At 42.9% G+C, this 20,166-nt stretch overlaps 1 protein-coding gene across 3 annotated transcripts in view; it reads left to right on the top strand.

Annotated features, from left to right (window-relative positions):
* ASTN2 (astrotactin 2) overlaps positions 1 to 20,166 on the top strand; it is a 989,820-nt gene that overhangs the window by 586,314 nt on the left and 383,340 nt on the right. For all 3 annotated transcript variants that reach the window (XM_081575818.1, XM_081575813.1, XM_081575806.1), the window contains one exon: positions 1,538 to 1,688. In XM_081575818.1, coding sequence (XP_081431944.1) covers positions 1,538 to 1,688 — 151 coding nt within the window. The remainder of the gene's footprint in view (positions 1 to 1,537; positions 1,689 to 20,166) is intronic.

The following is a 20,166-nucleotide window of genomic DNA, read 5'->3' as shown; positions in this document are numbered from 1 at the left end:
TGCCTCTTTTTACTGCCTGTGGCGACCCTTTAATAAAATCCCCTGCAAATAATGAATACAACATAGATCAGCCAGGGCTAGGATATTCCTTATTTGGGGGCCCATTTCCCAGAAAGCAGCATCCAGAAACTTCCATTTGTATCTCTCTTCAAATAGCATTTTGGCAGATTCGTGGATTATGGGATCTAGTCTTATTCTGTTGTGAACCTCATTTGGGAGGTTCATTCGTGCATTTGCCTAGAGTCTCTTTACAACAGCTGATGCTACTGGGGTTGATGGTGTGATTTGTAGGCAAGAGTCTGAAAAAGACAGGTCTACGGGACTAGGGTCAGAGAGTTCTGTGTTGTGTCTTGGCTCTGCTGTTTATAGGCTGTGTAATCTGGGGTGAGTGCCACACCTCCCATAGTTTCAATTTATCTCTGCAAAGTTGGAATGCTAAGAAAGTGCCCATTTTACGGAGTTGCTATGGGGATATCTGGAATCTGTAGAAACATGTATAATGCAAGTTAAGAATTGTGTAGTGGGAACAACTTTCTCTTTGGACTCAAATGGAGCTTGGCACAGACTTTAATTCTGCCACATTACAGGCTGATTGCCGTCAGCAAAATGCTTCACCTCCGTTTTCTTTTTTTAATTGAATTGTAATTGATTTACAATATTATGTTAGTTTCAGGAGTACCACAAAGTGATTCAGTTATATATATATATATATATATATATATATATATATATATATATATATATATATTTTCAGATTATTTTCCATTATAGATTAATACATGATAATGAATATAGTCCCCTACGCGCTATAGTGAATCCTTGCCATTTATTTTATATGTTATAGTGTGTATCTGTTAATCTCATACTCCTAATTTATCCCTACCCCTGCTTTCCCCTTTGGTAACCATAAGTTCATTTTCCATATCTGTGAGTTTGTTTCTGTTTTGTGAATAAGTTTATTTTTGTTTTTATTTTTTTTAGATTCCACAAGTGATATATGATATTTGTCTTTCTCTGCTTGACTTACTTCACTGGGTATGACAATCTCTAGGTCCATCCATGTTAATATAAATGACATTATTTCATGCTTTTTATGACTGAGTGGTATTCCATCATGTATATATACTGCAACTACTTTAGTCATTCATCTGCTGATAGACAGTTAGGTTGCTTCCATGTCTTGGCTATTGTAAATAATACTTCTCCTTTTTCAGCCACAGTTCACTTACTGGTAAAATGGAAATCGTATGTCTACTTTCAAAAATTATGAGGGTTATTGAAATAAAGGGTACAAAGTTCCAAATATATTCCTCTTTATTAAACTAAGCAACCATCATGTCATATGACAGTATAACCATTGAATTTATTTATTTTTTGTTTTTCTTTACTTCCTATTTTCTTTTTAAATAAGCATTTGTATCATTTTCTCAATTACAAATATGATGACTAATGACCTCAAAAGTAATGCACATTAAAATTTGTTTTAACCTAGTGATACTGATGTCTCTGGGGTTTAACCATCCCCTTTCTCTCCAAGGGAAGAAGCGATGCTGTCCACGTACTTTGAAACCATCAATGATCTGCTGTCCTCCTTCGGGCCTGTCCGTGACTGCTCTCGGAACAATGGGGGCTGCACACGCAACTTCAAGTGCGTGTCTGACCGTCAGGTGGACTCCTCAGGATGTGTGGTAAGTGCCCTTGCCCATGAACTTGGTGTGGGCCCAGGTGCCAAGGCTACTAGCTCGAGGCCCCTTCTGTGAGGGGGTAGCTGGTCAAGGTCATAGCTCCTACCTTTGTGGCCTTCAGTACATCAGGCTGCCTTCCTTGGTTTCCTCATCTGGAAAGTGGGATACCAATCACACTTACCTCCTGTAAGTGTTGGAAGGGTGAAATGAGCTATTAGAGCTTTAGTGCCCAATATTCAGCAGGTCCTTGAGAGCCCCGGCCTCTGGCTCACCAACACCCCCAGCCCTGCCGTTGCCCCCCCTCCCCAGGTACAAAATCTGCTAAACCGTTGCAAGCTCTCAATTAGATTAAGAGTCTGAGGGCATAGTCAATGAACAGTGAGCATCTCTCAAGGAGTTCTGTTTATAAAACTTGGGAAAACACTTCTGGATAGGATCATGTATAAAGGCACTCAGAATGGAAATGAGTTGGCACCTTTGCCCTCCCCAATATATTGACGCTGGGACTTAGCCTTCCAGGAAGTTTACAGTCCATTTGGGAGTGAGGTAGGGCCTGCCTTGTCTCTCTGCAGTCAGTGCGGAACATGTCATCTGTTCAGAAGAGAAGTATCAGGTGAGATCTAAAGTGTGTAGAAAGCTTCCTGGAGAAGGTGGTGTTGTAACTGGCTTCATAAGATGAGTCAGTGTACATTGGGAAGAGAGTGGGGCTGGGGGAGGGAAAACCATGAAGGGGGATGGTGTCCTTGTTTGCACAGAGCTTTAGTATCGAATGTGTGGTAAGAACACAGAAGATATGTGAGGGTCACAGTTGGTCCCAAACTGGATGATGTGTTTTATAGGAATGATCAAGGGTGCTTGTTTAAAATGCACATTCCAGGTAATATGTCCACGAAAAGGTGAAATGTTACACTAGAAGTTTTGACTCTACAGTGGGGGTTTGGTCCCCAGAGCCTGAATTTGTAACACTGTTATGAGTGTGTATGTGTATGAGAGGTGGGGGTGTCTTTGAAGCTCACTTGGGAAACATCGTCCTACATGCTAAATGCCTTGACCTGGCGTTCAGCGCCTTCCTGGTCTGGCCCCCCTCCAACCTCTCCATCAGTTTACTTCCTTCTACACTAGAGCCAAATGGAGATGATTAGTTGTTGTTACTGAACACACTAACCTGTTTCATGCCTCAGAGGCATTGCTTATGCCGTTCTTTCGGCTTCAGTGACTTGCTCCCCTAACAGTGTAGCAAACAAGTGGACTTCTTTTGAGATCCATCTCCTTTAGGAAGCCTTTCCCCTCTCCCCAGTGGAGAAATAACCCTGCTCTTGTGAGAACCATTACTGTTTCTGTGTATGTTTATCTGTTATATCACCTGTGATAATTTATAGTCCAGACTGAACTGGCTTTTTTCACGTTTGAAAGTGAACGTTGCTCAGTTGTGTCCAACTCTTTGTGACCCCATGGATTATACAGTCCATGGAATTCTCCAGGCCAAAATACTGGAATGGGTAGCATTTCCCTTCTCCAGGGGACCTTCCCAACCTGGGATCGAATCCAGGTCTCCTGCATTGCAGGTGGATTCTTTACCAGCTGAGCTAGTCCAATAAACTGAGGGAGAACCCAGGGAATCGGTTGATTCAGCTCAGCTCCCTAGCAGTACTCATCTCAGAACATAAGAAGAAAGAAAGAGGGCGGGAAGGGAGGAATGAGTCCACGGATGAAAATGCCTGCTCTGGACTAGGTTCTTTGAAAGAGACCAAGGGAATACACAGTCAGCTCTTCATGCACCTACATACTCTCTAGGGAGGTAGATGAGGGCCAGGAAACCAATACAAAGAAGCTTCTAGAGGATGAGATAGTGCAATAAAACTATTTCAGGCTCAAAGATCAACAGGTCTTCAGAAGCCAATGGGCAATGGTGATTTTATTGATTAGAATTTTTAGAATTATAAGTGATAGAAACTCAATATACACTACTTTAGGCAAAAGGAGGCAATGTATTGACTCAAATGGAAGTCCACTCAATAGGATTGAGGGGCTCAAACAGTGTCATTGGGATCCATCTCCTCTCAGCTCTGCTCTCGGGACCTTGCCATTCTTTGGCCAGACACACCTTCTCTACACAGTGAGTCCTGCAGGACACCAGCGTCTCTTTCCTTTTGTTGTTGTTGTTGTTCAGTCACTAGGTCATGTCCAACTCTTGTGACCCCATGGACCACAGCATGCCAGGCCTGCCTTGAGCAAACTTGAGAGTTTGGCCAAGTTCGTGTCCACTGAGTCGGTGATGCTGCTCAACCTTCTCATCCGCCGCTCTGCGTTTCCCCTTTCGTCTTCACTCTTTCCCAGCATCATGGTCTTTTCCAATCAGTTGGATCTTCACATCAGGTGGCCAAAGGGTTGGAGTTCAGGTTCAGCATCAGTCCTTCCAGTGAATATTCAGGGTTCATTTCCTTTAGGATTGACTGGTTTGATCTCCTTGCAGTCCAAGGGACTCTCAAGAATCTTCTCCAGTACCACAATTCTCTTTCCTAGTCCCTCCAGCTAAAGTCACAGAATTCCATCTGATTGGATCGGCTTGTTTTTCATGCCCATCCCTGTACCAGTCACTGTGGTTGGAAGGACTAGACGCATCCCAGAACCTGGGATGTGCATCAGAGGTGGCTGCATCTAAACTCTGTGGTAGTGAGCTGGGGGAAGGCATAGGCTCTCAAGGAAAAGTAGGGAGCTAGCAACAGGAAGAGGGCTTGTGGATGCTGGGTGGGTGTGTGTAAGCAGCTGTCCACATCAGAGTATTTGCAAACTAGCCCTCCATGCTGCATGTTGGAAGATTGAAGCCCAGTGAGAGAGAGGAGGGTTTGCCCAAGTCTTAGAGCTGCTCATGAGCTCCTTATTGCCAAATTCAGACTTAAATTGAAGAAAGTAGGAAAAACCACTAGACCATTCATGTATGACATAAATCAATCCCTTACGATTATACAGTGGAAACGAGAAATAGATTTAAGGGACTAGATCTGATAGACAGAGTGCCTGATGAACTATGGACGGAGGCTCGTGACATTGTACAGGAGACAGGGATCAAGACCATCTATAAGAAAAAGAAATAGAAAAAAGTAAAATGGCTGTCTGAGGAGGCCTTACAAATAGCTGTGAAAAGAAGAGAAGTGAAAAGCAAAGGAGAAAAGGAAAGATATACCCATTTGAATGCAGAGTTCCGAAGAATAGCAAGGAGAGATGAGAAAGCCTTCTTCAGTGATCAGTGCAAAGAAACAGAGGGAAACAATAGAATGGGAAAGACTAGAGATTTCTTGAAGAAAGTTAGAGATTCCAAGGGAACATTTCATGCAAAGATGGGCTTGATAAAGGACAGAAATGGTATGGACCTAACAGAAGCAGAAGATATTAAGAAGAGGTGGCAAGAATACACAGAAGAACTGTACAAAAAAGATCTTCACAACCCAGATAATCACGATGGTGTGATCACTCACCTAGAGCCAGACATCATGGAATGTGAAGTCAAGTGGGCCTAGGAAGCATCACTATGAATAAGCTAGTGGAGGTGATGGAATTCCAGTTGAGCTATTTCAAATCCTGAAAGATGATGCTGTGAAAGTGCTGCACTCAATATGACAGCAAATTTGGAAAACTCAGCAGTGGCCACAGGACTGGAAAAGGTCAGTTTTCATTGCAACCTGAAAGAGAGGCAATGCCAAAGAATGCTCAAACTACCGCACAATTGCACTCATCTTTCATGCTAGTAAAGTAATGCTCAAAATTCTCCAAGCCAAGCTTCAGCAATATGTGAATTGTGAACTTCCAGATGTTCAAGCTGGTTTTAGAAAAAGCAGAGGAACCAGAGATCAAATTGCCAACATCCAATGGATCATCAAAAAAGCAAGAGAGTTCCAGAAAAACATCTATTTCTGCTTTATTGACTATGCCAAAGCCTTTGACTGTGTGGTCACAATAAACTGGAAAATTCTGAAAGAGATGGGAATACCAGACCACCTGACCTGCCTCTTGAGAAATCTGTATGCAGGTCAGGAAGCAACAGTTAGAACTGGACATGGAACAACAGACTGGTTCCAAATAGGAAAAGGAGTATGTCAAGGCCATATATTGTCACCCTGCTTATTTAATTTATATGCAGAGTACATCATGAGAAATGCTGTACTGTATAAAGCACAAGCTGGAATCAAGTTTGCCTGGAGAAATGTCAATAACTTCAGATACACAGATAACACCACCCTTATGGCAGAAAGTGAAGAAGAACTAAAGAGCCTCTTGATGAAGTAAAAGAGGAGAGTGAAAAAGTTGGTTTAAAGCTCAACATTCAGAAAACTAAGATCATGGCATCCAGTCTCATCATTTCATGGCAAATAGATGGGGAAACAATGGAAACAGTGACAGACTTTATTATCTTAAGCTCCAAAATCACTGCTGATGGTGATTGCAGCCATCAATTAAAAGACGCTTACTCCTTGGAAGGAAAGTTATGACCAACCTAGACAGCATATTAAAAAGCAGAGACATTACTTTGCCAAAAAAGGTCTGTCTAGTCAAGGCTATGGTTTTTCCAGTAGTCATGTATGGATGTGAGATTCGGACTATAAAGAAAGCTGAGCACCGAAGAATTGATGCTTTTAAACTGTGGTATTGGAGAAGACTCTTGAGAGTCCCTTGGACTGAAAGGAGATCCAACCAGTCCATCCTAAAGGAGGTCAGTCCTGAGTGTTCATTAGAAGGACTGATGCTGAAGCTGAAAGTCCAATACTTTGGCCACCTGATGTGAAGAGCTGACTCACTGGAAAAGACCCTGATGCTCGGGAAGATTGAGGGCAGGAGGAGAAGGGGATGACAGAGGATGAGATGGTTGGGTGGCATCACCAACTCAATGGACATAAGTTTGAGTAAACTCTGGGAGATGGTGATGGATAGGGAGGCCTGGCGTGCTGCAGTCCGTGAGGTCGCAAAGAGTCAGACACAACTGAGCGACTGAACTGAACTGAAGTGAAGTAGAGCTGGTCAGTGGATAAAAAAAAATTCAAAGACATGTTCTAAATAATCCATGTTGTCTCCAAAATGTGAGTCTGATGTTTCTGAAAGGATTAAGTTGTTTCTTTCTCCTTTTTTCATCAATTCTTTCCTGAAATAATTAAGCTCCTTGAGGATAGATGTCCCTAAAGAATGAAACCTCATACACGCAGAGATGTGTATGTGTGTGTGTATCTGTATGTGTAGGCAGGAATTATCTCTTTTCCCCTCTAATTAATGTAAACTGGAAAAATAAGAGGAGAGTGAGAAAGGACATCCATTCCCTGGAGCTTAAGAGAAAATTCAACAGTTCTGATGAGGTTATCAGTGACCTTCCTCTATAGATTAAGGAACTAATGTTAAAGCTGCAACTTCAGAGCTCAACAGATGGAAGGCAAGCTCTTCTCCATGACTTCAGAACAGACCGGGAAATACCCACTTTTACACTGTAATTAAAAATCTCTCATTTCTCTGTAGACTCTCCATAATGCCAGCAAAGGTAAATTTTTTTTTATCATAGCCCATCTTCTAAGAAACTTATCCTAGCAAAAACGAATATCTTATGTTTTTAGAACACTTTAGAGTTCTCAAGGCATGTCTACATCTGATAATTCCTTCATCTTCACAACAGACCTGGCGGGTAGGTTCGCTCACCAGTGTGGGAAGCAGAGTGATTTTCCAAGGTTTTACCATCAGGTGGCAGGATGGAGGCTGAGAGGAGATGGCAGCAAAGGACCTTGGAAAGAAGACTGGTCTGGGTGAAGTGGGCTGAAGCCCTGACTTGGTCATTGTCAAGCTTTAGAATCTGTGTTGACCGGATTAGCTTTCAGTTGTTAAGTTTTTCAAAGGGAATAATAGCTCATGAACTCATAGTTTTCTGAAAAATCAAAGAATGTAACGGAAGTGATTTGAGATTTACAGAGTACCATTTCTGTGTGAGATGAGGAAGCTGCCATTACTGATGTATTAAGCGTCGTGTCCAGTATCACAATTTAAAAGCATCGATTCTTTGGCACTCAGCCTTCTTTGTGATCCAACTCTCACATCCGTACATGACTACTGGAAAAACCATAGCTTTGACGATACAGACCACAGGAGCACTGTGTATTTAATTTTCTGTAATATTTCTACAACTGGATTTTATTTATTTGCTGGTCTGTCTAATGGCAGTGGAAACTTAGTTCTAGTCAGTTTAGGTGTTCTGTGTCTCACCTCTTCTGAACATCGCAGTTCAAGGAGGCTAATGCACTTGTAAGGCACAGCCGTGAAGGGATGCTTGATGCTGGACTAACTCCATTCTAGTACCCGCTGTCCCATCTGGCCCTTCTCCATCACTCTCCTTCCTCTCTGGCCTATGGCAGGATTTCCCTGTTCCACCCAGTTTATATGTGTGTGGCCCATCCTGGCACCTGCTGCCGTGTTCCCTTCATCCCCACCATTCGACATTTGAGGGTCAGTTGGTTCCAACCATCGGAGACATTCCGCAGCCTACTGAGGTTGTGAGGAATGCCCAGAAGCTCTTCTGTCCGACCCTGCAAACCTCAGAGTCTGAAGCTGGCTGAAGCTGTCTTGATCCAGACAGACCGTGAAGGCCTTTGTAGATGGCAAATTTCATGCCAGGAAGAGCACACAAGCATATTTACCGTCCACCAGACACTGGCAAGTGAGACACAGCCACCTTGGCCTTGATATCTCTCAAACCCACCTGATTTTCTACAGCCCACATCCTCTCCAGCCACTCATGTCGGTAGTCTGGCGGGAACAGAGCACAGGGTCCCTTCTACAAGATCCTCTTGTTTAATACCCAGCACTCCTCTCTTTGTTGTTCAGTTGCTAAGTCATATCCTGCTCTTTGTGACCCCATGGACTGCAGCATGCCAGGCTTCCTTGTCCTTCACTATCTCCCAGAGTTTGCTCAAACTCATGTCCACTGAGTTGATGATTCCATCCAACCACCTCATCCTCTTTTGTCCCCTTTTCCTCCTGCCCTCAATCTTTCCCATGGGTCTTTTCCAGTGAGTCAACTCTTTACATCAGGTGACCAAAGTATTGGAGCTTCAGCTTCAGCATCAGTTCTTCCCATGAATATTCATGATTGATTTCCTTTAGGATTGACTGGTTTCATCTCCTTGCAGTCCAAGGGGCTCTCAAGAGTCTTCTCTAGCACCAAAAGCATCAATTTTTTGGCACTCAGTCTTCTTTATAGTTCAACTCTCATATCCATACATGACTACTGGAAAAACCATAGCTTTGACTATATGGACCTTTGTCAGCAAAGTGATGTCTTTACTTTTTTAATATGCTGTCTACATTCCTCTCTTCTCCCAGCTCAGTTAGTCTTTATGGCTGGAAGGGAGTCCACTTCTCTAACAGATTATAGATTCTTCTGCATATTTTATATATATATATTCTAATTAGACCTCAATTTCTGAAATACATATTAGAAAAGCAATGCCTTCTCTTGCTTGGCGTTCTGGTTCTGCTGTGCTCATCTTCTCCTGGGATAATGTAGTCCTCGGGTGTGTATCTTCCCAAATTGGTGACGGTCATAGGATGTTGGGGGGCTTCCCTTATAGCTCAGTTGGTAAAGAATCCACCTGCAATGCAGGAGACCCCGGTTCAATTCCTAGGTCAGGAAAATCCGCTAGAGAAGGGAAAGGCTACCTACTCCAATATTCTTCAGCTTCCCTTGTGGCTCAGCTGGCAAAGAATCAACCTGCAATGCAAGAGACCCTGGTTCGATCCCTGGGTTGGGAAGATCCCCTGGAGAAGGGAAAGGCTACCACTCCAGTATTCTGGCCTGGAGAAGTCCATGGACTGTATAGTCCATGAGGTCACAAAGAGTCGGACACAACTGAGCCACTTTCACTTTCACTTTCATAGGATGTGTCTAAGACAGAAGGATGCCTACTTTCTACTACCTAGAGCCTGTGACTATGTTATTTTATATGACAGAGGAGAATTGCATTCACTTATGAGTTTAGTTGCTAATAAGCTGAATTTTGAAGAGAGGGACTGACTATTTGGGGTTATCAGGATGAGCCCAATATAATCAACGTCCTTAAATGTGGAAGAAGAAGGCAGCAGAGAGATGCCACATTACTGGCTTTGAAGATGTAGGAAGAGATTTGTTGTTGTTATTCAGTCACTAAGTCATGTCCGACTCTATGGCCCCATGGACCGCAGCATGTCAAGTTCCCCTGTCTTCACTGTCTCCCAGAGTTTGCTCAGATTCATGTCCATTGAGACAGAGGAAGGGGTTAGAAGTTAAGAAAAGTCTCTGAAAGTTGGATGAGGCAAGGAAATGGACTCCCCCTCGCCTGCCACCTAATCTAGAAAAGGAATGTAGCCTTGTTGAGACCTTGAATTTAACCCAGTGAGATTTTTTTGTACTTCCAGCCTATAGAACTGCAAGATAATAAATTTCTGTTTTCTAAACTGCCAAGTCCTGGTAATTTGTTATACCATCAATAGAACACTAATGCAGGTGAATAATAATATGGGAAGGGAGGCTAATCCCAGAGATGATACATAAAAAAATTATCCTGTTATTTTGAGTTTCAATTATTTCCAGGGAGGCCCTCACCTCTTGACCAAGGATGGAGAAAGTAGCAACGAATGAAGCATCGGAAGAGGGAGGGAGAGAGTATTGTGTTCTTCAATGTGCTAAAGAGTGGGGAAAAAAAAGTTATCTATTAGAAGTGGTCTAAATATGACAAACAGGATGATGTCAGCAAGACACAGTTTGAAAAGTAAGCTACAGTTCCATTTATTCTGTGTGGCAGCATAAACGTTGCAAAATTTTAATCAAGATAGAGGGCAAAACCAGAGAAACAGTAGCACTTAATCATGATATCCTGTGGAGGACGTGCCCGCCATCTCTGAATAGCTGCTGCCCCCTGAAGCATTCCACGCCTGCTGTTCCCTTGTGTTAGCCTGCTTTTTTCAGCTCCAGAAGGGAACTTTCATTGGACTCAACCCCAGATAACCCAGTGATCAAAATGTATCCTCCTCAGCCCCTTTATAAATGTCAGTCTATAGCTCATGTTCATTATTACAATTTTCTGCTATTGTGTAACACTCTTAATGTGCAGAAATTTGGATGGAGCTAGGGTTTGTCATCCTGAGTGAAGTCGGTCAGACAAAGAAAGACAAATATCATATGGTGTAATTTATATATGGGATGAAAAAAAAATGATACAAATGAACTTATTTACAAAATAGAAACAGACTCACAGACTTCGAAAACAAACTTTGGGTTATCAAAGGGAAAAGGTATGGGGGAAGGCTAAATTAGGAGTTTGGGCTTAATGAATACACACCACTATATATAAAATAGATAACAAGGATCTACTGCATAGCACAGGGATCGCTACTCAGTATTCTGTAATATATATATAAATATATCCCAGATGGCATAGTAAAGCAAAGTTATATATATACACCCTCTCTCTGTCTATATATATATATATATACTCACTTTGCTATACATATAACTTTGTTGTACACCTGAAAATAACACATTATAAGTCAACTATAATATAAAATAAAAAATTTTTAAAGAAAGTCCTATTGAATAATGGTTGTTTAGAATATAATCTATAGTTCATTTTTAATATATGACTTCGTGAAGATCATATTTGATTGTTGGAGCATGTTAGCAATTTGAAACATTAGTTACAATAAAAAGAAAGAATGAGGTAAAAAACAACAACCACAACCACAACTCTGGCTCGAAATAACCAGTTTGTTTTGCTCCCAGTGTTGTGGGTCAGGAACGGGGAAGGACTCGGCTGAGTGCTGTGTCTCTGATCTACAGCAGGTAGGTGGGATCTGGGGTTGGAGAATTAGCATTCCAGAGGCCCTTGTCACCTCCCCGGTGCTGGGGCTGATTCATCCTGGTTCTGTTAGACCTCAGCTGGGTCTTTCTCCAGAGTGCTTGCCCATGGTGTCTCTATTTGGTTTGGACTTCTCATGCCATGGAGGCTGGATTTGCAAAGATGGTTGTTCAGTTGCTAAGTCATGTCTGACTCTTTGTAACCCAGTAGGCTGTAGCACACCAGGCATCTCTGTCCTTCACTATCCCCCAGAAGTTGCTCAGACTCGTGTTCGTTGAGTCAGTGATGCTATCTAACCATCTCATCCTCTGCCGCCTCCTTCTCCTTTTGCCTTCAATCTTTCCCAGCATCAGGATCTTTTCCAGTGAGTTGGCTCTTTGCATCAGGTAGCCAAAATGTTGGAGCTTCAGCATCCATCTTTCCAATGAATATTCAAGGTTGGTTTTCTTTAGGATTGACTGGTTTGATCTCCTTGCAGTCCAAGGGACTCTCAGGAGTGTTCTCCAACACCACAGGTTGCAAAGGAAACCCCTCAAGATAAGAGCTCCAAGAGCTTATGCAGAAGCTGTGGGTCTTCTTAACACCTAACCTTAGAAGTCCCAGAATATCATTTCTACCACAATCTATTGGTCAAACAGGTCATTGATTTCAGCCCAGATTCAAGAGGAGGGAACTAGACTACACTTGTTCATGAGATGAGTAACCAAGAACGTGTGGCCATCTTCAGTCTACCCATTTTCCTGACCAAGAAGGGGCACCCTGGAGATCTTGTAACCAAGCCAGAACCTCTCCCACTATACAGACAGAAAAACAAAGGTCTAGAAAGATGTCTGAATCACTCAAGCTCATGTAGGGAAGCAGTGTTAAGAATCAAGATTTGATCACAGACCGTTCCATGAAATTGTAGGTTCCTACAGTGGAAATCTTTTAGCATCATCTTTGCCACAGTAGCAATCCAAATAAATATTGACTTTAGCAACACTGTATCCAGCACTGTGAATGTAAAAGAGAATACAGGAACAAGAGCCCTACCTTGTTGTATAATCTAGTTCAGAAGACAAGATGGGTTTCAGCAGGGCTGCCGTGTGACCTTCAACAAGTCAGTTTGTGTCTCTACACAAGAGTATCCATGGGGGCCGGGGGGGCCGGTGCTGAAATGAGTCCCAGAGAGAAGGGAGGCGATGTGAGAGAAAACTAACACTCATTGAGCACCTACTGTGTTCCATCTCACTTATGCTCATGGCAGTTAAATGCCTATAACCACCCCTGGATGGGTATGATTATATCCATTTTACAAACGAGAAAAGCTAGCACATAAGAGCAGCCATCCTCACAGTGACTGTATGCCAGACATGATTCTAAGTGCTTTGCTTATTTTAACCAATTTAATTCTCACAGTCATCCCATGAGCTAGGTTTTATGATTATCTCCACTTTACACATGAGAAAAATGAAACTGTCTCGTAGGGAAGAGGAGTATGTGGAAAAGCACAAAGAAGGGTAAGGGGGAAAAAAGGCCATGCTAGATGTTTTCACAGAAATTTGGGACTGAAAGAGGGGCAGGGGTTTGTATATTTGCCAGACCCTGTGGAGTGATGGCATCTTTTTAGGTGAGTCTAATGTCAGGAGCTGCCTCTGAATTCCAGACTGATCTCACTCTGCCACACCTCCCTACAAATCACAGGCCACATCCCCACCTCCTCTTCTCCTATTTTTTTCTTTTTCCATTTTGACCTAAAAAGCCATCTGGCCTCCCAGATATTTGGAAGGACGACAGGACCCCTGCTTGTCCCGAGATGCTGAGAGGCAACAACATCAACAAAAAATGCTGCCTTTTAAAAAGTCGAGATGGGTAAAGATACAAATTTTCATATATTATAGGTCAGGCCCCTCTTGGCATAACGCAGAGGGAGGTGGAACCCGGCGTCCGGTTCAGTCAGGGAGGGAGAGGCCGCTTCTCTCCATCCCTGGTGCTTTCCTCTTCCAGTGACTCAACTGGACTGTCATTAAAGGAAGCAAAACTCAAGAGAGCGAGGAGGACATATGAGGGGCATCGGAAGAGTGAGAGGTCGCTCGGGGCACAGCCCAGGCCCTGCTGCCCGGGAGGCCAAGCCCTGAGAACCTCCTGGCCTCCTGCCCTCCTGGACGGGTGGAGCAGGGCTGAGCCTCGGTGGGGTCTGGAGCCTGGGAAGTAGGTCTTCACCCCCAGAAAGGGACTCTGCATCCCTACAGGTCAGCCACAGTGGGTGTGATGGATTCATGGTACCAGCAGGATAGGTTTTTCTTTTTTTCATTTATTTATTTTTCTACTAAATCATAGTTGGTTTACAATATTGTGTTAGTTGCAGGTATATAACATGATGATTCAGATACACGTGTGTGTGTGTGTGTATGCGGTAAAGTATACGCCTCCAATGTGGGAGACCTGGGTTCGATACCTGGCTTAGGAAGATCCCCTGGAGAAGCGAAAGGCTATCCATTACAGTATCCTGGCCTAGAGAATTCCAAGAGTCTGACACGACTGAATGACTTTCACTTCATTTCATAAGTATATATAGACACCCCAGAAGCCTATATATTTATATACTTATATATTTATATATGTGTGTGCTCAGTCACTCAGGCCTGTCTAATTCTTCTGCAACCCCATAGACTGTAACCTGCCAGGTTCCTCTGTCCATGGAGTTTCCCAGGCAAGAACCTGCAGGAACCTCTGTCTCCTGCATCTCCTGTATTGGCAGGCTATTTCTTTACCACTGCGCCAACTAGGAAGCCTATATTCAAATTATTTTCCATTATAGATTATTATAAGATATTGAATACAGTTCCTTGCTACACATATTATTTTAGTTAAAATTTCTTATGAAGCTGAGTTGTCTGGTTATTAACACCCAACATTTGCTCTGTGATGTGGGTACAATGATTCTTCCCACCCCTTAGGGATGAAGTTGTGGTGTCTTTTCCCAAGCAGGATAGTTTTGCCAGAGTCCAAAATAGGAAAAATGATGCTTGTCTCATTTTTCTTACTAAAAATCTTCATAAACATGTAGTCAAGAGGCAAAGCATCTTTTTGGAGACTTTCAGAGATGCTTTGTCTGAGAAATAGGATTTAAAGGGTGAAGCATCTCTTATATGATATCCTCATCAAAGCACTTTCAATCAGATGCACGGACAGAGGTTTTTCTATATGCACCACCATCAGTAATACTAGTACTTATAACACTGATAAAGAAACCGATGCCGTTAATAGTAGCATCCCTTATGGAGATACACGTAGAGAATATGTGAATGCTGATTATGGGCCAGGTCCTGGGATAAGTGATTAAGATGCATCATCATGGTGAATCTTCCCAGCTGCCTGATGTGGTGAGCTCAGTTACTACACTCGTCTTGTCTGGTGATTGTGTATGGCTGTGAGAGGGCTGAGTGATGCTTTCGAGTTGTGGTACTGAAGAAGACTCTTGAGAGTCCCTTGGACTGCAGGGAAATTGGGCTGATCAATCCTAAGGACATCAACTCTGAATATTCATTGGAAGGACTGATAGTGAAGCTGAAGCTCCAATACTTTAGCCACCTGATGCGAAGAGCCGACTCATTGGAGGGGACTTTAATGCTGGGAAAGACTGAAAGCAAAAAAGAACAAGGGGGCGATGGGGGATGAGATGGCTAGATATCATCACCAACTCAATGGACATGAATTTGAGTGGCTTCTCAGATGGTGGAGGACCAGGGAGCCTGTGTACTGAGGAGAGGCATAAACAATTTAATGACTAAACAGCAATAACAACTTTTCCATGAGAGAAGGGATTCTGAAAGCATGGGAAATGTGACTAAGTCCAACCATCCAGGCGAGGATAGTTCCCCAGTCAAGCAAATGTCCCCATGTCAGGGAGCATACCAGCAGGGGGCACTTCCTTCTCCTCACTCTCCTTCAGTGTCCCGAGTTCTCTTCCTCATCTATATCTGGGAGGTCTGGAGGAAGAGAAAGGGAATGAGTATTGGAAGGCAGGGGGTGGGGGTCAGAGAAGGAGATTTCCAAAGAGGAAAATTGGAACTATGCCTCTTGGCTCGATGATTGCACACAAGGCTCAAACTTTGGCGGGGGGCAAGGAGGGTGGGTGAAAGGAGGGGCATTGTCTCTCAGTTGGAAGCTGTGCTTTTGCATCTTCTGTGAATTTCAAGTAAAGCTCCCCACCCCCATTCTATTAATAGGTATGGGGGTGAGCGGGATGCAGGATGGGGTTTTCAAGATTATAATGTGTGGCATTCTCATAAAGCCTGTGCATCCTTTTATGACATTAAACGTTTTATTTCTCCCATGGCATTTGAAGCCCTCTCTATGTTTTCCCCTTATTTTATTTATTTGGGATCTAGATTTGCTATGTCTGATGGTATTTCTGGTAAGCTGGTTTTATTGTGTAGAAGTCATTATCTGTTAAAGTCAGGGGGCAGCCCTTGCCCTTCCAAAGTGATGGGTTTTACCCTTTGCTTCCTGGAAGGATGGTGTTGGGGGAAAGGAGCTCTAAACTGGAGACAGGGAATAGAAGCTAAAATTCTGGTTCTGCCACCTGTTAACTTCAAGTGTGGAATAAAGCCTTTCCGGGCAGATGCTGGTCATCTGTGTGGACCTCATGCTGGAACCAGAGAGGGAGTTTGTGACCAGCCTGGAGAAGGGTCAGAATTGCTAAAGGCCCTTTCAGTTCCTGAAATCTGATGATATATGGTCTCAGAGGGCAGTGATTCTAAGGTTGGAAGGTTCTGAGGGCAGGAAAGGGCAGTGTGGAGTGGAGTGCAGGGCAGGGCTTAACTCGTTGGGTGATGGGGAAAACAAATATACAGGAGAGGGTCTCTTCATCCCTTTCTTCCCCTTTTGTAAGTGTCTCTGGACACATGGTTGACATTTTAATTTCATGAACACAAACACCGTTTCACCATAGGAAGAGACCGCATGAGAGAATGCACTTATTTCCTCCTACAATCGCCTCTTCCTTCAGGAGGTCACAGTTTCTGGCATCAGAAAAACTCGCCCTATCATTCACTAGCCAGGTGACCTTGGGACAGATTACTTAAGGCCTCTGAGTCTTGGATTCCTATTGAGTAAAATGGGGCTAATAATACCTGGCAAAGCTGATATTAGGACTGACTGAGATAATGCATGCACAATGGGCTGGCTCCGGGCCCTAAGTAGCCAGGAAGCATCGTTGGTATTATTATTATTATCTGATATTTCATGAAGAGATGATGAGGATGATGGTGGTGGTAATGATTAGAGCTCCAGGTACCTGAGTGGTCGTGGGCTCTGCAGCCTCTGACGTGGTCTCCTTACTGTCCCTTTGCATGAAGGCAGAAAAACTGAGGCAACGAGAACTTGAATAATTCACTCACGTCCACAGAGCTCTGAAATTCTAGAGCAGAGGATTTCAACCAAGCATCTCCAATCCAGAGCCCTCATCCTTAACCAGGGCAAATTCTTCAAAAACATCATTTGTAGTGGTTGCCTGATTTCTGTGAAAGGGAATATTGCATCATGAACCTTTGTCTTATTATTGGATGTTTTGAGTGTTCCCCCTTTATTACAAATAACATGCTCTGAGCATCTTTGGGTAGATGGCTCCTTCTGTGTTTCATTTCTTCAGAACACATTTCCTAAAGTCTGTAGTGAAGTGAAAGTCGCTCAGTCGTGTCCCGACTCTTTACAACCCCATGGACTATACAGTCCATGGAATTCTCCAGACCAGAATACTGGAGTGAGTGGCCTTTCCCTTCTCCAGGGGATCTTCCCAACCCAGGGATCAAACCCAGGTCTCCTGCATGGCAGGAGGATTCTTTACCAGCTGAGCCACAAGGGAAGCCCAAAGTCTGTAGGGACAGTTTCAAATTGCATTCTTGCTCCATGATTTGGTTGAAGGAGTGGGATGGATTAAAATGAAAAAAAAGCAGCTGTCTCTGGTTTTCAGCTCTCCCTGTTTTAGGGTGCTGGTTGTGGATCCAGCTCAAGGGTGTTGGATCCAAAGTGTCCTTGAAGAACGGAGTGATAGAATAAAAGTAATAGTTAAGGGGGAAGAGCCTGTGCGCAAGTACATGTAGAAAAGAGTCTCAAAGCAGAGGGATGGTGCCGAGACGAGTAGATACGTGGGTAGCAGGGCTGTCGTCTCGTGGAGGACATGGGGGAGTCAGACCTAGCGGCTGCAAACTTCTCAGTGGCCATGCTGAGTGCTTTGTGAGTAAGGGATCCACGGCTGTGGGTGCTGATAATCGGACAGTTTTTCCTTAGCTCTGAAATGGAAACCTGGAATAATTGTATTTGTCTTAATCATAGTAGTCAAAGTTTTGCATTTAAGAGGTATTTTTCCCCATCCAGTCATCAACTTTCTACTTTTTTTTTTTTGCAGTGTTCTTTCAAGTAGCTCATGCTCATTGTAAAATAAAACCAATAACATTGCTGAAATGTACAAAGGAAAAAAAAGGTCCTCTTTATCACTTGCTTTAGAGATAACTGTGCCACACTTTGGGCTATATATATCTTCATATACATTTTCTCCCTCTGCATATGCAAATATAAATAAGAATTTATATATGCAATTTTAAATTGGAAGCATAAAAAGGATACAATTGTGTCTTTTGGGGGTAAGTTTCTATGTCAGAGCTACATGTCTTTATATATGCTTTTCAAAGAGCATTTCTGTGCTTTTCTTTTTCAATTGGCTCCTAACTTGATCTTAACCATATGTAAGCCCTTTCGCTTATGTCAAAAATTAAGATGAACAAATTGAGGCCAAAAAGCAGACGAGCTATGCCTGGCTTGAACCCAGGTATCCTAAATTCTAGTCCAGGACTCTCTCTTCCACACATGTAGTATCCTTCTTTTATTTTTTATCATCGTTCTTTAAAACCATTTCTTTATTTACTTGGCTGTTCCAGGTGTTACCTGCATCCAGCTTGTAGGCTCCTGGTTGTGGCATTTGGAATCTAGCTCCCTGACCAGGGATTAAACCCAATTTTCTGACTAGGAATTGAACCGAGGTCCCCTGCATTGGGAGTCTTAACCACTGAACCTCCAAGGAAGTCCCATTTTATCATCATTCTTTTATCTTTTGTCGTGAATCTTGGGATAAATATATGAGAAATGATATCATCATTATCATTGTTAATTTGGAAAGCTTTCTTTTTTTCCTCATGTTCTCCAGCTTCTTTCTGAACCCTGCCTAATAAGTCTTCTCCCACCAGTCCAGATATTCTCAGGGACTGTAGACACTGTCCAGGGATGGCAAACAGCTCAGGAAAAAGGATACCTGGATTCCTGCCACCAGTCACAATCATGAGAATTTTTAGCCTTGAGGTAGCCAACAGAAAAAGGTTTCATAAAACTATCTTTAGCCTTTCTCCTCACCGAGAAAACAGCACCTGTTACAGTTATATCTGTTTCTTGGGAAGTGGGCTAGTTAATCAGAATGCCAGTTCAGAGGAAAGAGCAGACCCAGCCATGATACCGACTTGGGTTCAAATCACATTCATTTCACTGGGAAGCTGGGTGACTTTGGGCAAATTGTCAAATGTACCTGAGCCTTTGTTATCTTGTCTGTCCATAAGCTGGGGATTGTCTCTGTGCCTTATGCCGTTTTTGGCTGAGCCCTGTGTAAATATCCAGGTACCAGCTGGATCCAGTTATGTAACCTCACTTCCCAGGGCCAGAGCTAGTTGGACAAAGAGAAGCTTGGTGAGCTAGGAAACCTGGAATCCTGGATTTCATTGAGCCAGGATTTTATTTTTTTTCTCCATCATTGTAAGGAAAGGTGATTTCAGTAGCCCATTGTCATGGGGATGATATAGACCTAGGTAGTAACATGACCCTCTGTCTCAATATTTTTCTGCTTATTGTGTGTCCTTAGCTAAACCCTTTTATGCTTTCTTCAAACTCAGACTTGAACTTGATTCTCTCTGGTGCTCCTTCCTTCCCCTATAAGCTGTGCATGATCCCTCGAGGGAACACCCTGAAGGTCAGCCTATAGGGCTACAACAGCCATTGGGACCTATATCCCTCCCCGCCATCCCTTGGAGAGTTGTTCTTCATGCACAGTAAACCTTAGGGAGAAGACAGGGTTCTCTCCATTTGGTGGGATTTCAAGCAGAAGTGTTGTAACCAACCTCTATGATTTTGTTTCTGCCTCATTTAAATAACAGGGCATCACAATTAAAAGCTTATTTCAATTATAAAATTTCTATATGCACATATAAGAATGTTTAGAATACAGAGGGAGGGAAGTTAACAAAAATGTCACCCATAGTTATACCACGTTCAATAATCACCATTAACATTTCAATAGTTCCTTTTAGTAGCTTTTCTACATGTATATATTTAGCAACTTTATTGTGAAATATAATAGATGTATGGAAAAGTGTGTAAAACATTACATACAGTTTCATCAGTAATTAAGCAATACCCATCTACCCATCACCCAGGTCAAGGATTCGGATATTGCCTGCATCCCCAAGCCCTCCCCTAAGACACTCACCATTTCCCCATTTGCCATTTTAGCCACCTTTCATTTCTAAAAGTAGCCATGACTCTGACCTTTATGCTAATCAAACCCTTTATCTTTTTTTTTTTTCATAGTTTTCACA

The sequence above is a fragment of the Giraffa tippelskirchi genome, chromosome 1 (assembly GCF_054371585.1).
Source record: "Giraffa tippelskirchi isolate mGirTip1 chromosome 1, T2T-mGirTip1v1.2.pri, whole genome shotgun sequence".
NCBI lineage: Eukaryota > Metazoa > Chordata > Mammalia > Artiodactyla > Giraffidae > Giraffa > Giraffa tippelskirchi.
This window is presented reverse-complemented; position numbering and strand designations above follow the sequence as displayed.